The 17,178-nt window shown below is 39.6% G+C and overlaps 5 protein-coding genes across 5 annotated transcripts; 2 read left to right on the top strand and 3 right to left on the bottom strand.

The window, feature by feature from the left end:
- The first annotated feature begins 3 nt into the window (after nucleotides 1–3).
- Nucleotides 4–5,100, top strand: LOC126757476 (sodium-dependent nutrient amino acid transporter 1). Its single transcript, XM_050471410.1, has 9 exons — nucleotides 4–229; nucleotides 297–412; nucleotides 1,136–1,290; nucleotides 2,525–2,628; nucleotides 2,686–2,875; nucleotides 2,934–3,210; nucleotides 3,276–3,452; nucleotides 4,559–4,656; nucleotides 4,732–5,100. Exons 1-9 carry the CDS (start codon nucleotides 63–65, stop codon nucleotides 4,879–4,881), a joined length of 1,434 nt encoding a protein of 477 aa, XP_050327367.1. The 5' UTR covers nucleotides 4–62; the 3' UTR covers nucleotides 4,882–5,100.
- On the bottom strand, nucleotides 4,929–7,103 carry LOC126757477 (transmembrane protein 39A-B). Its single transcript, XM_050471411.1, has 4 exons — nucleotides 6,600–7,103; nucleotides 6,290–6,534; nucleotides 5,618–6,224; nucleotides 4,929–5,531 (listed from the first exon to the last, which is right to left on the bottom strand). The coding sequence occupies exons 1-4, from the start codon at nucleotides 6,858–6,860 to the stop codon at nucleotides 5,280–5,282; spliced, it is 1,365 nt and encodes a 454-aa protein (XP_050327368.1). The 5' UTR covers nucleotides 6,861–7,103; the 3' UTR covers nucleotides 4,929–5,279.
- Nucleotides 7,104–7,270: 167 nt separating this feature from the next.
- On the bottom strand, nucleotides 7,271–9,048 carry LOC126757475 (probable cysteine--tRNA ligase, mitochondrial). Its single transcript, XM_050471408.1, has 2 exons — nucleotides 8,937–9,048; nucleotides 7,271–8,882 (listed from the first exon to the last, which is right to left on the bottom strand). The coding sequence occupies exons 1-2, from the start codon at nucleotides 8,948–8,950 to the stop codon at nucleotides 7,292–7,294; spliced, it is 1,605 nt and encodes a 534-aa protein (XP_050327365.1). The 5' UTR covers nucleotides 8,951–9,048; the 3' UTR covers nucleotides 7,271–7,291.
- Nucleotides 9,049–9,326: 278 nt separating this feature from the next.
- LOC126755229 (cytochrome c oxidase assembly factor 5) lies at nucleotides 9,327–9,931 on the top strand. Its single transcript, XM_050467640.1, has 3 exons — nucleotides 9,327–9,560; nucleotides 9,618–9,713; nucleotides 9,773–9,931. The coding sequence occupies exons 1-3, from the start codon at nucleotides 9,456–9,458 to the stop codon at nucleotides 9,812–9,814; spliced, it is 243 nt and encodes an 80-aa protein (XP_050323597.1). The 5' UTR covers nucleotides 9,327–9,455; the 3' UTR covers nucleotides 9,815–9,931.
- On the bottom strand, nucleotides 9,858–14,343 carry LOC126755228 (ATP-dependent RNA helicase DHX8). Its single transcript, XM_050467639.1, has 3 exons — nucleotides 12,620–14,343; nucleotides 11,698–12,556; nucleotides 9,858–11,646 (listed from the first exon to the last, which is right to left on the bottom strand). Exons 1-3 carry the CDS (start codon nucleotides 14,204–14,206, stop codon nucleotides 9,971–9,973), a joined length of 4,122 nt encoding a protein of 1,373 aa, XP_050323596.1. The 5' UTR covers nucleotides 14,207–14,343; the 3' UTR covers nucleotides 9,858–9,970.
- Between the last annotated feature and the right edge of the window lie 2,835 nt (nucleotides 14,344–17,178).

Raw genomic sequence — 17,178 nt, 5'->3', positions numbered from 1 at the left:
AAGGTGTCGCTGCTGGCCAAGTTCTCGCAACTGGCGCCTCGATCACTTACTATTCCAGCATAATGGCATTGACTTTACGCTTTCTAATTGCCTCCTTCTCCACGGTGCTGCCTTGGAGTTACTGTCGCGAGGAGTGGGGCGACAGCTGCCTCAACGAAACGGCGTCAACAGGGGTTAACGGTACTCAAATGATCGTCTCGAAAATGTCGTCAGCTGAATTGTACTTCCAGTAAGTCAAGAATTCTCAGAAATTTTTGAAATTTTTTTTTCAATAAACATTTTTTTAATTCCTTCAGGAAGGAAATTTTACATGAACAAGATGACATTTTCCATGGACTTGGCATGCCCAATTGGGAGTTGGTCGGCTGCTTGGCGGTGGCATGGTTTATTATTGGTGGCGTGTTGATAAGAGGTAAGTGGTTGAAACAGTGGCGGATGCACAGGGAAGATGGGAAGTTGGTGGCCTACACCTATTTTCCATGATCTTGTAAAAAGGAATCCATTATGTTAGTGCATGGCTTTAGTAATCATTATCTCGCGTCTTGTAAAGACAATGGGGTTACAACAACGTCCAACAAAATCTGTCTTATTCGAGCCAGTGACAAATAGTGGTAAGATCAGAAATGACTGTCGGAAAGGTTTTATTATATGTTTGGACTGGCAGGGATCCATCTACTATGTGCTGCTCTCCTACGGCCAAACTCTTAATTCGGAACTCAGCTGTCAACAATTCGACGATCTGAAGAAAGCAATGGAAGTAGTCAGCTTCAGCCTATAACATTGGAGAGGAATTGTGTTCCATCAAGACAACGCCAAAAGCTCCGGAAGCTAGAGTGGATGGATTTTATACATCCACCTTATAGTCGCACCTGCCTGCCATGAAGTGATTCCCACCAGTTCCTGTCTATGGCGAATGATTTCGCTGTTCGTCTCAAAAACAGCTTATGAGAACCGGCATACCCAGTTTTTTATCATTAGGGACGAGGATGTCACATTAAATTCCTTCAAAAGAGCTACAAGTTATCGAACAAAACGATACATATTTAACCTAAGACTAATCTTACTCAAAGATAATCGATTTTTTGAAAAGTATATAAGTATTCTTCTTCCTAATGTTAACCTTCTTCTGTTGAAGGCGTCAAAAGTTCCGGAAAAGCTGCCTACTTTCTTGGTGTCTTCCCATACGTGGTCTTGTTGGTACTGCTGTTACGTGCTGTTACACTACCCGGCGCCATGGACGGCATCATTTATTTTTTCAAGCCACAATGGTCGGAGCTACTGAATCCTCTGGTAATTATTAGCAATTCTTTACATTTATTAGGTTAGTTTCTTAAGTTGCGTATACGCCATGGAGATATTGATGATGAATTCAATGAAAAATTTGTAGTAGGTTAGGTTCGATGGTGGACTCGGAGTTCGCACTGCAGTCTTTTGTGAAACCATAGAAATAGAACTCATGTATCAGATCTTGTAAGACGGTAAAGCCCCTTGAGGCCTATACAGATTTGCTCCACCAGCTCGGTGGGATCTCTGAAAGTGTGATTTTTCAATCATTTAAGCCTTGATTTCGTAAACGCGGAACAGATAAGAAGGTTCGGTGTATGGAAGATCAAGAAGGAAGTCTTTAGATGCTTCCATCTCGGCTTTTTCCATACAGCTTCTGCAGCTGGTGACCGGTAAGGTTCATAACCGATATGACAATGACCTAATAGAGCCCCCACAACTAGGGAGAGTCTAGCCTTTCTACTTGCAAAGAGATCCACTGATCTCTAACAAGCGATCTTAAACTAATAGGATCTTACGACTGCGCATGAACTACTGGTAACCCAGCGCTAGCAAAGCTCCCGCGAAGCCCAGCTGTCCAGTAGTAGAACTCATGAAGAGAGTAGAGCACCGATCCGTTTCCATTTTATTGATAACCTGACTGGAGGAGTACCTTCTCTTCCAACCGCTCAGTTTGGCAGTTACTTGTGATTCCACTGTGGCCTGGAACCCATATAAGTCTTATCACAAAGTGATTCCATACGATTGATAACGAAGTTAGATATTCCTTAACCAGCCTTAAACGCACTGTTAGTGAGCTAATATCACCGTCCTGCTATCAAAGTGAATAATCACTTCTCTACAGAAGACTACACGCCGGAGTAGTAAATCTACCGTTACTTTAGTGGCAGCAACCTCGGCTTGAAAAACACTACAATAGTCAGAAAGTGGGAAACTGAAGTTGATAGAGACTTCCTGACGCTATATCGCTCAATTAATCCTAATCCTTAGCTTTGATCCATCCGTAAAGAAGCTTACTGCTCCTAAGCTAACGGTTGATATTCCCAGGGTCAATACATTGAGTAAGAGTTTTTTGTGGGACTAGAGATACGTCCAAATTACTCTTCATGCAATTAAAACTCTATCTCAGACTCTGGGTCCCTGATACGTGCGACTTGCTAATCCGAAGTAAATTAGTGCTTCTGTCCAAATCTTATTTCATTATCTGCGACTAACTTTTTAAATTAATTTACTTCCGTAGGTCTGGTATGCCGCAGTCACACAAGTTTTCTTCTCATTGGCCATCTGCTTCGGCACCTTGATCACTTACGCGTCGTACAACAACTTTTCACGCAACGTCTACAAGTAAGTATGCCTCAGCACATTGACTTCGAAGTGGTCGCTAATTTTAACACTCTTTAGAGATATTGTGATCATTACCACGATGGATTCTTGCTCCTCCATCATCGCCGGCTGCATCACATTCGGCATACTCGGCAATTTGGCCTTCAAAACTGGCGCAGCCGATGTGGCTAGCGTGGTTAAGGGTGGCGCTGGCTTGGCTTTCATCTCGTATCCCGATGCCATAGCGAAATTCGAATTCATTCCACAGGTACGTATCGATGTGCTGCAGCGCCCAAATGGCGCCCTAAAACAAAACTACCTAAAAGGCATTCGCGGTTCTTTTCTTCCTCATGCTATTCGTCTTAGGTATCGGCAGCACGGTCGGCATGGGCTCTTGCATTGTACGTGTGATACGTGATCGTTGGGTGCGTGCGCCGAACTGGACGCTGGCGTTGAGCCTGGCTGTGTTGGGTTTCGCCGTGAGCATTGTCTATATGACACCGGGTGGACAGTTTGTGTTGAATTTGGTGGATTTCTATGGTGTTTCCTTTACGGCGCTAATTTTAGCGATCGGCGAATTATTGGCCGTCGGTTGGGTGTATGGTAAATAAGCTGAGCTTTGGAATGCAATTCCAAAATAATTTGCTTTTATTTTGTTGATTTTGCAGGCGTGAAGCGTTTCTGTGCCGACATTGAATTCATGATTGGCTTGAAAACCGGCATTTACTGGCGCATCTGCTGGGGTCTCATAACACCGGGTCTAATGCTGGCTGTGCTCATTTATACGCTCATCGATTTGAAGCCGTTGACATATAAGAATGTCGACTATCCACGGATTGCGCACGGTGAGTGTAAAATATGAATATTAGTTGCACACAAGGTAAGCTCTTTGTACCTTGTAGAGGGTATCATAGACGAACTGCACATATGTGAGTCGATTTACGGTTTATTTGACAAGATATCTTCACGAAATTTGGCAATATTTACTGCCAAAGGCAAAGCTACAATATCCAAATAAATTGGTCAAATCGGACTACTATAGCATATAGCTGCCATACAAACTGAACGAACAAAATTTAGTTTTTGTATCGAAAACTTTTTTATTTGACAAGTTATCTGCACGAAATTTGGCACAGATTTTTTTCCAAGGTACCGTTACAATCTCCGTACAAATTGTTCAGATCAGACCACTTTAGAATATAGCTGTCATACAAACTGAGCGATCAAATTCAAGTCCTTATATGGAGAACTTTTTTATTTGATCAGATATCTACACGAAATTTAGCATCGATCATTGTCAAAGGCAACGCTACAAACTCCCAAACAAATTGTTCAGATCGGACAACTATAGCATATAGCTCCCATATAAACTAACCTTCAAAATTTAGTTTTTGTATGGAAAACTTTTTTATTTGACAAGATATCTGCACGAAACTTAGCATACATTATAAGCAAAAGTATCCCTACAATATGCGAATAAATTGTTCAGATCGGCCGACTATAGCATATAGCTCCCATATAAACTAACCTTCAAAATTTAGTTTTTGTATGGAAAACTTTTTTATTTGGCAAGCTATCTCAACGAAATTTGGCATCGATTTTTATAAAAGGTACTGTTACAATCTCCGTAAAAATTGTTCAGATCGGCCAACTATAGCATACAGCTCCTATATAAACTGACCTTCAAAATTTACTTTTGTATGGCAAACTTTTTATTTGGCAAGCTATCTCAACGAAATTTGGCACAAATTATTGTCAAAGGCAACGTTACATTCTCCGAGCAAATTGTTCGGAACGGACCGCTGCATCATATAGCTGTCATACAAACTGACCGATCAAAATGTAGTTCTTGTATGAAAAACTTTTTAATTGACGAACATTTGAAGTGTATAATAGCCTCAATGCAGCCAAAATTAAAATTTTTTCTTGTTTATGTTACTTTTCATTGCAGTTTTCGGCTGGTGTTTGTCCGCTATTGGCCTCTTGCAAATACCGGGTTGGGCTCTATACAGCATCTGCAAGCAGTCAAAATCCGCTGGTTTGCTTAAAGTGAGTGCTGGTTAACACTGATGCTTGTGTATATGCTAAAATATTATTTTTATTGTATTCATTATATTATTTTAGAAATTCAAGGCCGCCGCTGCACCTGCAAATGCTTGGGGTCCACTGGAGAAAACTAAGCACGAAGAGTATGTGAATCAACGCCGCAAATTTGAACTGCAAGCAAAGCAGCGAACAATTTTACAAAGCGCTTATGATAATTTGTTTGGTTAGGTTACCATTTGTGTATGAAAATTGTATTTCTTTATTAATATCTACGATTTACGCAATTATTGTTTGCTTTTATTTAAAATAATATTTTAAAATAAGTGTTTAACAAAAGTCTTGCATAAATGGCATAAATGTTAATTTCAGCTTAGAATGTATGTATGTGTGTTTGTAGTTCACAATTCGCCTTGCAGCAAATAAATATGTATGTACGTATAAAGAAAGCAGTTGTTCATGTATGTATGTATGTATGTAAGCGCGTTTTCTTAAAAACAAAAACTTAAAATATGTACTTCAAAAATTATAGTATATAAAATGTTCATGAGCTCACAGTCAGTATTTATATTTATAATTTTTATAATTTGTGCATAAATGCAATTCTGCTTCGTACTGTCGTGCTGCGTTTAATTACTATGCAACGCATTCGATTTTGTTTGCTCCGCAATCGCTGTTTCCGACGTGTATATGCGTTTCGTCACCAAATAATCACGCATTATTTTGAAAAATGTAAATTGATTTGTGAGCGTTGCAAAACTAATCGACAGCATAAAGTGCCACTCGACAGCATAATACAGCACTAATATGCCTGCCAAGACTACGGTGGCTTGTACACCGGTCAGTATCATGTATATGATGGCTGGATTGCGGAATAGTTTCTAAAAGAGCGTGATAAAACCATTAATAAAATTGAAATATTAAATAAAAATTACAATTAATTGCTGTAAATATACTCTATACTCACATAAAATCTAGAATGACTAGAATTTCCCGGTAGCGCAACCGTAACTGGACCATTAGCACTAAATAACTCGCCGTTGCATTTCACAACACTATCCTGAGTCCATACGGTGTTTGCTTTCCATGCAGTGGTCGTGCCACTGGACGATGAGCTACTGCCACTACTGCTGCCATTGCTGGAACTAGAGTTACCGCTATTGCCACCAATTGCACGCAACTCCATACGCGACCAATAACCTAAATGCAGTGATGCTCGATGTAAAATGTCGCTATATTTTGCTGGAAAACCGAAAGCACACGTCATCGTGAGGCAACTTAACCAGATGTATAAGGCATTTTGATACGCCCACAATACATTGTAATACATGGAGACAGCAAATAGACAGGGCACAACACCGGCGTAGTAGGCATTTAATAAAGATGTAAACACAATTTGTTTGAAGCGTATATTAAAGTCATTTTTCAGCACAACGATTTCTTCGCGTATGGTGTCAGGGCTGGTGGAGCAGCAATGCATGGGCATGCCGTTAAAGTAGGTGCCTTCCACTTCATATGAACTGCGCAGAAAGGACTCAATTTGGAAGCCGAAAATGAGTAGGTAGATGACAAGACTGTGTGCACGAAATAAAATTGAAAATTTCATTAGTAATAACAAATACTAAATTTAATAACTTACGGATAGACTAGCAAGAAGACAGGCATAAAAGATTGTTTTGTATAGATTTTATACACACAAAATCCGAGTAGTGTTAAAAGACAGCTGCTAAAGCTGTACTTAACGATCTTTTTATAGATGCGACGGTGTTCACTACTCAAGTTCTGTAACAATTCTTGACCGCGTATTAACAGGCAGTATACAAAACGTCTGGACATTAGTAGCACTATGAACGCTACCAAGTAGGGTTCTATGAGGTATACGTTCTACAATGTGAAGAAATTTATATTAATACATAGTTTCGATTATTTAAGCGATATTGTGTACTCACAACTGTACGTGTCGTATTAGAGTCCGGCACCCACCACATTGTGCGATAAAGGTTTATAAATTGCATGGCTGCTGCAAACGTAATGAAAAGAAACATTATAAGTTCATTGACGAGCTCCGAACTGCCAGGAAAATCTGGAAACGGTATATGCTTTGGCATGGGTGCTCCATCGGCATTGTTGTAAACAATGGCGCTGTTATTCTTATCTCTTGTAAGTTGTCCGGTATTACCATCATTTTGTACTTCCACACCCACACCCATTCTTCAATTGATAATTTTCTTTTTAAAACAAACTTTTGATGATTTCTTGACTTTTTATTTCATTTTCTGCAGATTAAAATAACCGATCAGATGTTGTCGATCCGTACTTACAATACAATTTTAAGTAAATAAACAAAGGCGAATTCAGAGCTCGCTGTTAAAATAAAGGATTGTCAAATTATTTTGAGAGCGCCATCTGTGAGAGTAGTTTATATAGCAAACAGCTGAGAAATAAAGGCTATATATATATACGTATATATACGTATTCGTATTTAAAATACAATTATTTTAAATCCGTTTCCTCTGGATTACATACATATACTTTCGAGAATCCATTATTTATTATTTTCAAGCTCAACTATATTTTCCAAAGCACTAAAACGGCACTAACAAATACATACATATATAGATATTTTTTTAAGTAATCAACTTTATTTCTTACTGTCACTGAATTGCCATGAAGTGCCCTGACTATGATCTTGTATAGTAATTCCATGTTGATTCAAGCAATTACGTAACTCGTCACAAATTCCAAATAATTCTTTGTTCTTCCCCGCTACCGCACGTTCACGTATTAAATGCCTTGATTGCAGCAAATCTTCTACAAAAGCGTCCAAATTAAATTCTGTATTCGCGCTTAACACCTGCGTTTTTGATGTTTCTACAGAACTGAATCCTAAAATATGTAGGTGTTGTTGTATAAAATTATCAACAGCTGCTACAGCATCCAAACAACTGCTTGTAGTTAAATTATGTTCAATTTCGCTAACTCCCGCATTAATTTGCCGGCTCACTGCGTTTGATTGTTCCAGCAGTACACCAACACTGCTTGCTGTATCGAAATCATCCTTATAGCAAGCATCTATATCTTGTTGTGCACGCTGTAAGCCACTAAGCACCTCACTTGCGTCCACATGAGCAGCACGCTTTTTACCACATAAATACGCATTACAATCGGCTTTAAACGTTCTAAAACGTTTCAGCGTATTCCTTGAGGTTTGCATAAGTACATCGCTATAGTCGACTGCGTTACGATAGTTGGACAGCGCACAAGCCATGCGAAACTCGTCGGCTGTATAACGTTCCAACATGGCACCGACGGATATGGTATTCTTCAGTGATTTAGACATTTTTAATGGCTGACCTTTAATATGCAACTGACCAGTATGAAGCCAATAATTCACCCATTGATGTGTGCTGTGGTAGGCGCAACTTTGTGCTTCCTCGTTTTCATGATGTGGAAATCGTAAATCCAAACCACCAGCATGAAAGTCCAAGCGTTGACCGAACACCATGCTGGCCAATGTGCTGCATTCAATATGCCAACCAGGACGTCCAGCGCCCCAAGGTGACGGCCATGCTGGTTCACTTTCAGTTTTTTGCGCTTTCCATAGTGCAAAATCAGCTGCCGCATTTTTACCATTTGTGGACTCTTCTGGCTCTACCTGCATGTTCACTTTTTGTAATTTGCCATAATTTTCACATTTGTTCACCGAAAAATAAACGCTACCATCACTACCTTTGTAAGCGTTACCCTTTTCTATGATAAGCTTTATAAATTCAACTATTCGTGGTATATGCTCAGTTACACGAAGCTTTATATTTGGCTCTTGTATGTTAAGTTGTGCCAGATCTGACCAGAACTCGCCTTCGTAGAACCGTGACAACTCACGCCAATCTCTACCACTTTCTTTGCTTCTGTTTATTATTTTATCATCAATATCCGTTATATTTAAAGCTGTTACTAGATTCACATTAAAATGCTGGCGGAGTATACGTTGTATGATATCTAGCTTAACGTAACAACTAACATGACCAATGTGTGTAGAGTCGTAAACGGTCGGACCACATGTATACCAGGTCGCATACGTGTCGTTGGGTAGTATCAGAGGAACTTTTTCACGAGTTATACAATTATATATTTGTATACCGGTATCCGTGCCACTTGTGGGCTTTTCCCACAGTTGCTTGCTGGTGAAACGTTGAATTTGGAATGGCCAAAATCGGAGGGGCTTCAGGAAACTATAAATACAGAATCTTAACTAAGAGTGTTTAAATACAGTTTTTTACACTAACCTGCTCCGTGACATTGCTGATAATAATTATAATTTTTGTTTAATAAAAGCCGGTGTTTTGTTATTAGTTCCTTCTCCCTTATAAAACCAACAGCTGTTCGCAGAAAGGCTGCTTAACGTTACCATTAAGTAAAAGAAAATCTCTAAAATGTAATCAGAAATGTAGGTATTTGTGAAAACAAAAAAAATTTGTTAAAATTAACTTGTTAAAAACAAAAACAAAGCGTACACATATGGATTTTAATTTTGCATTAAAATACCTTTCTTTAGTTGCTTTTGTGGACATTTAATCCGACGTAATATAAAATTTATGTATTCTTTTGCTTTATGTCACTTCAAAAATCCACCATCATTGTGGCATCTTCTAAAACAGAATCAGCTGTTTTGTTATGAATTCGTTGCATTTGCGAAATTTGTGTAGCTCAAGGAAGTTTTATCACAACTACTGCTTATTTGTGTTAAATAATTGTTCATATTTATTTCACACCTTCAAAGTTTCCACATAAAAACCCGCAGCAAGATGATGCGCTATGAGGGAGACGAAAAATTGGCGGATACCACTGCCTGTGCTGGTGTTAGAGCGGATCTGAAAATGTGCCTGCTAGAAAGTGATTGCTGTCGTATTGTGAGTGCCAGTGGTTCAGTCACGGAAAAATAAAAATTATACAATTTTCGTTTCTAGGATAAGCACACACCGCGTGAGTGTCTCAAAGCAAACAATGTGCCCGAGGAATGTCAAGTGCTGAGGAACCTATTCTTCGAGTGCAAACGTTCAATTGTAAGTGCTACTCATTTTGGCTTTTGAATATATTTTTTTAATGTGAGATTCTTTTACAGCTTGATAATAGACAACGGTTCCGAGGACGAAAGGGTTATTGATTGATACTAATACTATAAATATTCAATGTTGTTGCGACTTCAATAAGTTTTTACTGTATTTTACTTTTATTTCATAATTCAAATAAAAATATACATTAAATATTAACTTACATTGTACATACACGTATTACATTAAATGCTAAAATGATGTGCAACTTAGTTACGTCTCCGCCGTACGCGTGATATACGCCAAGCATTGGGCTCTTCGTATTTATTGTACAACGGCTCGAGACGTTGGTTCTTCTTGAATTTACTCAACTTCGTTGGATCGGAGAAGCGGAAAAATGATGGCGCGAATTCCACCAACCATTTCGGATCGATGGTCGTTACTTCGCGCATATATTCTTTGGTGGTTTGCACGAGCTCATGGTAAACGACCCACTCGGGTTGGCGATTGAATAGCGCGCTTGAGGGATGTATGTAGACCACCTGTGAATCCACTAGAGTACGATAACCTTCTTGTGGATCCTTTTTAGATGCATTACGGAAGAAACCCGAGCAGATGGCTTTTTGTATGCGCACCGAGTTTTTGCCGGCCGATACAACATCCAATTTATGACGATCCATTATGCCGAGCAATTGTTTCCGCACATCTTGCGAACGTTTGAGCGTACGTATTTGTACGAAATTTTCGTAACACCAAGCATTTGAGAATTTGTTATTTTTCCAACTGTTGTAGACAGCAAGTAGCGTTAAATGATCGCCTTCGGGTTGATTGAATTTCGCTTTCTTCTGATCGGCCAAGGCTTGCTTGTCCTTCGGACGATAAAACACATTCTGTACACTCAACATGGAAACAATTGTGAGCACTTCATCGGAGCATTGTAATGCCACCGACATAATGAGCATTTTCGATAGATTTGGTTCCAACGGGAATTCGGCCATACGTCGGCCCAAACGTGTCAGCAAACCCTCATCGTCCAGCGCGGATAATGAATGTAAGTTCTCTAAAGCCATAACCAACGATTCGACTGGCGGTGCATCCATGAAATCGAAATGTAGCAGATCATTAATACCCATTGTCTTCAGTTGCAACACGGTCATGGCCAAATTCGTGCGCTGTATTTCCGGCACTGGTGTGGGCAACATCTCGTCACGATATGCGCGTTCTGTGTATAAACGATAACATTTGCCGGGACCTGTGCGCCCAGCACGACCAGCGCGCTGTTTGGCTGCCGCTTGCGAAATCGGTGTGACCACCAGCGAATCCATGCCCGTTTTCGAGTTGTATACCTTTTGTTTGACAAAACCCGGATCGACCACATAGAAGATGCCATCAATGGTTAGTGAGGTTTCAGCAATATTTGTAGCAATTACGACTTTGCGACTGCCCGCTGGTGCCGGGTCGAAAATACGCGTTTGCATTTCGGATGGCAACGCTGAATACACAGGCAGTATGATCAATTCGGGCACATCGGGTCCCAAACTTTTCATGCGTTCGTAGAGTATTTCGCAAGCGGTGTCAATCTCCTCCTGACCCGTTAGGAAGAGCAATATATCGCCTGGTGGTTCGCGCAAATGTATTTGCATTACCGTTATCAGTGAAGCGTCCAAATAGTCAGTTTCCGGTTCTTTTGTGTACAACACTTCCACGGGAAATGTACGACCCGGTATAGTGAAAATCGGAGCTTCAAAGAAGTACTGTGAGAATTTTACAGCATCCAGCGTAGCGGAAGTGACGATCAGCTTCAATTCGGGACGCTTCTGTACAGCACCTTTTAAGAGACCGAAGAGTACGTCAGTGTGTATTGTACGTTCGTGCGCTTCATCCAACATGATAACGGAATAGGATTTCAAATCAGCCTCCATCAAACATTCGCGCAATAACATACCTGTTGAAGGAGTATTAGAAAAATTTTGACATAATTCAGTGCGTAACATACCGTCTGTCATGTATTTGATTACCGTTTCGGGACTAGTGCAATCCTCGAAACGTATAGTGTAGCCCACTTCTTGCCCGAGGCGGCAACCGAACTCCTCTGCCACACGCTTTGCCACAGACATGGCCGCCACACGACGCGGCTGTGTGCAACCAATTTTGCCACGCGCCGTGAAACCACTTTCTGCCAAGTATTGCGTAATTTGTGTCGTCTTGCCGGAGCCTGTCTCGCCAATGACAATCAGTATTTGATTATCGGAGACGGCTTTGATGAGGTCATCGCGCAGCTTGTAAATGGGTAGCGATTGACGTTGTTCCAGCAATGACATGTCTGTCTTTTTACCAAAGGACGATTTCTTGCCGCCAATAACGTGTTTCTTCCACTCGGGCACTTCGATGGTGGCGCCGGAACCAATGCCGCGTGTATTTGTCATAGCGCGAGACTCATCTTCATCGGGCAGGGGATCAATCCAGTTGCGACTCATGTTGGTTGGAGCAACGGCGTCTTGCTCGCGCTGTAACATTTTTTGTTCTCGACGTTCCTTTGATAATGCGGACTGCATCATGGCAGCTTGTGCCAGTGAACCATCGGGATTCTTAACAATGCGCACGGGTGAGAGATCGTGCAATGCGCGTCCATGGCCGGAAAGAAACGGTGGTTCCTCTTCTACAATTTCAATTTCTATGTCAGCCTCGTCGTCCTCCTCCTTTTGTATGAGACCAGTTTCCTCGTCAAAATCGGGCATTTCACTGCGATCAATGACACCGGAGCTGATCATCTGTTTAATTTCCCAACGTTCAGGACTGGATATGCGCGTGACGCGTTTACGCGAATCACTTTCATCGTTGTCCATGCTACCGCCCTTTTCAAATGAAGAGTTAGAAGGTAGTAAACAATCATAACCCTTATTATATAAACCACTTACTTGTAAATTTAGCAACGAGGTACCGCTGTATGGCCGGTCAGGATTACGATCCCTTATCTCATCTTCTGGCGCTACATGCGATAACGGATTCAAATCCCTGCCAGTCGCTTGATCAACCTCTTTCATAGAAAGCGATACCTTTTGTCCTGCGATAGACATAACTTTCACTTTCACATTCGCATTGCGCTGCACGACTTCCGTTACATCCGTTACACGACCCTCGGAACGAAGTTGTGAAATATGCACTAAGCCCTCCCAACGTTTACGCAAACCAAAAAGCTGCACAAAACAGCCGAACGGTACAATATTAGCCACTTTGCCGGCATAAATTTTGCCCGCCTCTGGATCATCAGGAAGTGTTGCTGGTGGTGGCATTTTCTCATTTCTTCCATGACGTTCCTCGGAGTTGGAACGTGAACGCTTACGTCTGCTACGTTCATTACGGTCTCTAGAACGGGACCTTCTTCTGTCGCTACGCTCATTGCGCTCACGGGACCTTGAGCGCCGGTGGCGGTCGTGCGAACGTGATCGACGTCTGCTACTGCTACTAGTGCTATGACCATGCGAACGTGAACGTGAACGACGTCTACGTCCACTACGGTAGTCTTCGCGTTCACGTTCTCTGTCTCGTTCATGCATCCGTCCACGCTCACGCGACTTACTACGGGAACGTCGACGTTTGTCATTTTTCCGCCTCTCACTTGGTGAATGTGAACGTGATCGTCTATCCCGGCTTCTGTCGCGACGGCTACTACGTTCATGTCGGCTAATGTGTTCTTTTGACCGTGAACGAGAACGGGAATGGCGGTCAAGCTTTTTCTTCTTTTCTGATTTTACTTTAACATCCTCATATTTTTTGTGTGCACTTGGTGCTAGTGCTTCCAATTTGTCCATTGCATCCTCAATATCTCTTTTACTAGGTTTTTCGTCACTTTTTCTACGTTTACTAGGAGCTAACGCTTCTAACTCTGCCATCATGTCATCGACATCGTCTTTTTTTAATTTTTCCTCATTTTTACGTTGACTTGGTGCCAGTGCCTCTAATTCAGCCATTGTGTCATCGATATCATCTTTTTTATTTTGCTTACGTTTACTTGGCGCAAGCGCTTCTAGCTCGTCCATAACGTCGTCTAAGTCATCGTTTTTATCGGACTTGTTTCTTTTGTTTTTATCGTTATCTTTCTCACTTTCTGAGTCGGATCCACTAGACGCACTATCGTTAGCACTTTCTCCACCACTACTATACGTTTTACTAAACTTATCATTTGGCAATGCCAAACCGGGAAACATACGCGTTAATTGATCTGCTTTTGCAGTTTTGAAGCTACCACCGCCTTCTAATTCTTCAGTGTCTCTTCCCGGCTTCATTAAATTGATAATTCGCTGGAGATTCGTAACAAATGAATCTGGAAATTCAGCACCATTTTCATGCAGAGCTTTGCGAAATGAATCGAATGTGGGATTTTTATGCTCCAAATCGATTATAAACTCCGCTAAATCTTTGTCATTTAGCCCCAAGTGATTTTCCAGTTCGGTGCAAATTTTTGAGACCAACGACAAGTATTCCAATCGCCGTAACTCTTCCATGTTGTATTTATGTAGAATGTAACCTTTTTGATATTTAATTCTCACATAAAAATTGTTTTTGCAACTAACACAAAAATGTGAGAAAACTATTAAAAGCGCTTACAAACGTAAACTAGACACAGTGTCGACAATCAGCTGTTGTAGAAAACAGTGTTGCAAATGTTCGAGTCGTAGTGTTGTGCAACAGTCGAATTATTAGTTGTGAAAATGGGGTGGAACGAATGGAATGTGGATCATAAACGTATATATGCATGTATAATTTAAAATATGCAAAATTTTAGTTATATAAAATAAAAGAAAATTAAATAAGTCGCAAATTTTGTTTTAAAGAATAACTTCTTCAAATTGTAGTTATTTATTTTTCACGATTATTAAAAGTATACTCTATGAAAAAATATATAAATATACAAAAATTTTAAAAAAATATTTGAAAAATAAGTTTTTATTAATTTTAGATATAAACCACGTTTTTTTTTTTGAACATAAAATTGTATATTTACATACATATATGTTGGTCTTGCCCAAACCGGAAAGAATATTTCAAAATGTAGTCTTTATCTCAAGATGTATGCAATTAAAAATAAAATTTTGTATTTTTTATGTTAATAGTAAAAATTTCGTATTTTCGAAAAAACTTTTTTTTTAATATCTAAATTTCAGAATGTTCTAAACCTCGAAAATATTCTGAACAAACACCATTGTTGATATGAGAAATCCCGACTCTTCTTGAGTATTAAATTAAATATTTTCTAGATTTATTATTTTGAAAGCCTATTCGGGTTATCGGATTCATTCATCACAATACATATTTACGAATACTGGGCCAGTCGGTTTTTACTAACTTCTCTTGAGGGGAATTTTTCACCAGCAAAACCATTCGCTACAGACAGGAACAGGTAGTAATCACTTTATACCAGATTCGAACTCTAAGAGGGATGCTTGAGAACTTCGCAACCCAACTTCCGAAGCTTTTGGCGCATCACAAAATATGTGTGTGTCCTGGTGTTGTCCTGAAGGCACACAATCCTTCTCTTATTAGCCAAAGCTGTTCACTTCTGAGCGATTGTTTCCTTCAGATTGTCCAATTTGTTGACATTACGGGTCTTAATTAAGTGTTTGGCCGTAGGGAAGTAGCTCATAATAGATGATTCCCTGCCAATTCCGCCAAACACATAGCAAAACCAACCAACAATCTAGCATTTGCCACCATTTGCGCCGGCGCACCTCGATTCGACCACGACCGGTTTCGCTTGACGTTGTTTTAAGCAACCATCGGTCAATACCGCAATCGGCTGAAGAAATTAAATCTTTAACATCAAAATTACCGGAATGGAATCGACGAACCTTTGATTAGCTGTTAATATAAAATATCAGAGCCATAAACCCTGTTCACATCTTCAGTCTCTCTGGCTTTCATGTTCACCTTTATCGAAGAAAACTTTAAAATATTGATTTGTTGTTGTTTTTCTTATAGCGGCAGAATTCTGCCGAGTTGACAGTCTTTGACCGTATAAAAATCCGGGTCCGTTCCGGTTACGTAGACCCGACTATTTGCGTTTCTAGTACGTTCTCAGCTGAAATATACTGTGACAATTTGGAGATCATATGAACAAAATTGAATCACGAAAAGTCGGACAGTTCAATATTTTTTTGTAGTATTAAATTTGCCATGATGTTTTTAATACCCAAAATGAAATCTCGAAGACTCTATTAAGTATATATGAAAATGATCAGCGTGTCGAGGCGAGTCGATCCTGTAATGTCCGTATGTCTGTCCGCCTTTATATACGCGAACTAATTCCTCAGCTTTTTAGATATCAATCTGAAATTTTGAAAACGCTCTTTCCTCACCAAGAAGCTGAGAACCACTAATATTGGAGAACTATAGCATATAGCTTTCATAAAAGTGACCAATGAAACTCAAGTTTTTGTATAGAAAACTTTTTATTTGTAAATATTATTCAGATCAGACCATTGTAGCGTATAGTTACTGAGCGATCAAAAACTGAGTAAATAACTTTTTATACCTTTTTATGCAATAAAAATGCATCTGGAAGGGTATTACATCTCCGGTTCAGTCGATGTTAAGGGGTTTCAAAAAATTTTTTATAGTCTTATAAATTTTTACAATATCTCTAGAATACTTTTCTAAATTTGAAGTTGATCCGAGTAACAGTTTCGGACTTGCCTTGCCATGAGAACTTGTGCGCTCGAGGCTAGCTAAGCTAAGTGCGCCGTCTTTAAACGCGTTTTTCTCGAAACTGTGTTTTTGAAGTCGGTTGGCTAGATTTCTCGAGAACTACTCAACCGATCTTCATGAAATTTTTCACAGGTCTTTGAGATACAATTTTTAAAGACTTGGACGAAGGATTTTTTTCGATTACAACTTTTTGAAAAAAAAAATTCCGGAAATTTTCACTGAAATTTTAATTTTTTAATTTTTATCTGCCAAAAAACCAATTTTCTGTTCCAATTTTTCTTTCGTTCAAGTTCTTAATTCAGGTTTTAACTAAAACACGTATTTTTTCAATTTAAATAATCCTGTAAGGAGTTATCCTGCATATTTTATTCGAGGCGTCACACATGGACATGACCATTGCGATGTCGAGTTTAAAATATGTTTCTCCAAAAATTTCAGAATATTTTTGTTAATAGTGTATATATGTAACAATAAAAAATTCAAATAAAATATTTAATTATACCCTGAACAGGGTATATTAAGTTTGTCACGAAGTTGGTAACACCCAGAAGGAATCGTCGGAGACCCTATAAAGTATATATATAAATGATCAGTATGTCGAGCTGTTTTTAAGATATCGTTTTGAAATTTTGCAAACATCATTTTCTCTTCAAGAAGCTGCTCATTTGTCGGAACGACCGATATCGGACCACTATAACATATAGCTGCCATACAAACTGAACGATCGGAATCAAATGCTTGTATGGACAACTTTCACATTTGACAAGATATA

This window comes from Bactrocera neohumeralis, chromosome 4, assembly GCF_024586455.1.
Source record: "Bactrocera neohumeralis isolate Rockhampton chromosome 4, APGP_CSIRO_Bneo_wtdbg2-racon-allhic-juicebox.fasta_v2, whole genome shotgun sequence".
NCBI lineage: Eukaryota > Metazoa > Arthropoda > Insecta > Diptera > Tephritidae > Bactrocera > Bactrocera neohumeralis.
The sequence above is the reverse complement of the archived record's forward strand: the minus strand, read 5'-3'. Positions and strand labels throughout refer to the sequence as shown.

What these genes read in the sequence shown, in the direction of transcription:
- LOC126757476 (XM_050471410.1), top strand. Translation starts at nt 63, where the DNA reads ATGGCATTGACTTTACGCTTTCTAATTGCCTCCTTCTCCACGGTGCTG. An exon ending in GGCCGTCGGTTGGGTGTATG is followed by an intron (nt 3,211 to 3,275) that starts GTAAATAAGCTG and finishes TTGATTTTGCAG; the next exon opens with GCGTGAAGCGTTTCTGTGCC. An exon ending in AATCCGCTGGTTTGCTTAAA is followed by an intron (nt 4,657 to 4,731) that starts GTGAGTGCTGGT and finishes ATATTATTTTAG; the next exon opens with AAATTCAAGGCCGCCGCTGC.
- LOC126757477 (XM_050471411.1), bottom strand. Translation starts at nt 6,860, where the DNA reads ATGGGTGTGGGTGTGGAAGTACAAAATGATGGTAATACCGGACAACTT. An exon ending in CTAATACGACACGTACAGTT is followed by an intron (nt 6,535 to 6,599) that starts GTGAGTACACAA and finishes TTCACATTGTAG; the next exon opens with AACGTATACCTCATAGAACC. An exon ending in GTCTTCTTGCTAGTCTATCC is followed by an intron (nt 6,225 to 6,289) that starts GTAAGTTATTAA and finishes TCGTGCACACAG; the next exon opens with TCTTGTCATCTACCTACTCA.
- LOC126755229 (XM_050467640.1), top strand. Translation starts at nt 9,456, where the DNA reads ATGATGCGCTATGAGGGAGACGAAAAATTGGCGGATACCACTGCCTGT. An exon ending in AAAGTGATTGCTGTCGTATT is followed by an intron (nt 9,561 to 9,617) that starts GTGAGTGCCAGT and finishes TTTCGTTTCTAG; the next exon opens with GATAAGCACACACCGCGTGA. An exon ending in TCGAGTGCAAACGTTCAATT is followed by an intron (nt 9,714 to 9,772) that starts GTAAGTGCTACT and finishes ATTCTTTTACAG; the next exon opens with CTTGATAATAGACAACGGTT.
- LOC126755228 (XM_050467639.1), bottom strand. Translation starts at nt 14,206, where the DNA reads ATGGAAGAGTTACGGCGATTGGAATACTTGTCGTTGGTCTCAAAAATT. An exon ending in CCTCGTTGCTAAATTTACAA is followed by an intron (nt 12,557 to 12,619) that starts GTAAGTGGTTTA and finishes TCATTTGAAAAG; the next exon opens with GGCGGTAGCATGGACAACGA. An exon ending in AATCAAATACATGACAGACG is followed by an intron (nt 11,647 to 11,697) that starts GTATGTTACGCA and finishes CTCCTTCAACAG; the next exon opens with GTATGTTATTGCGCGAATGT.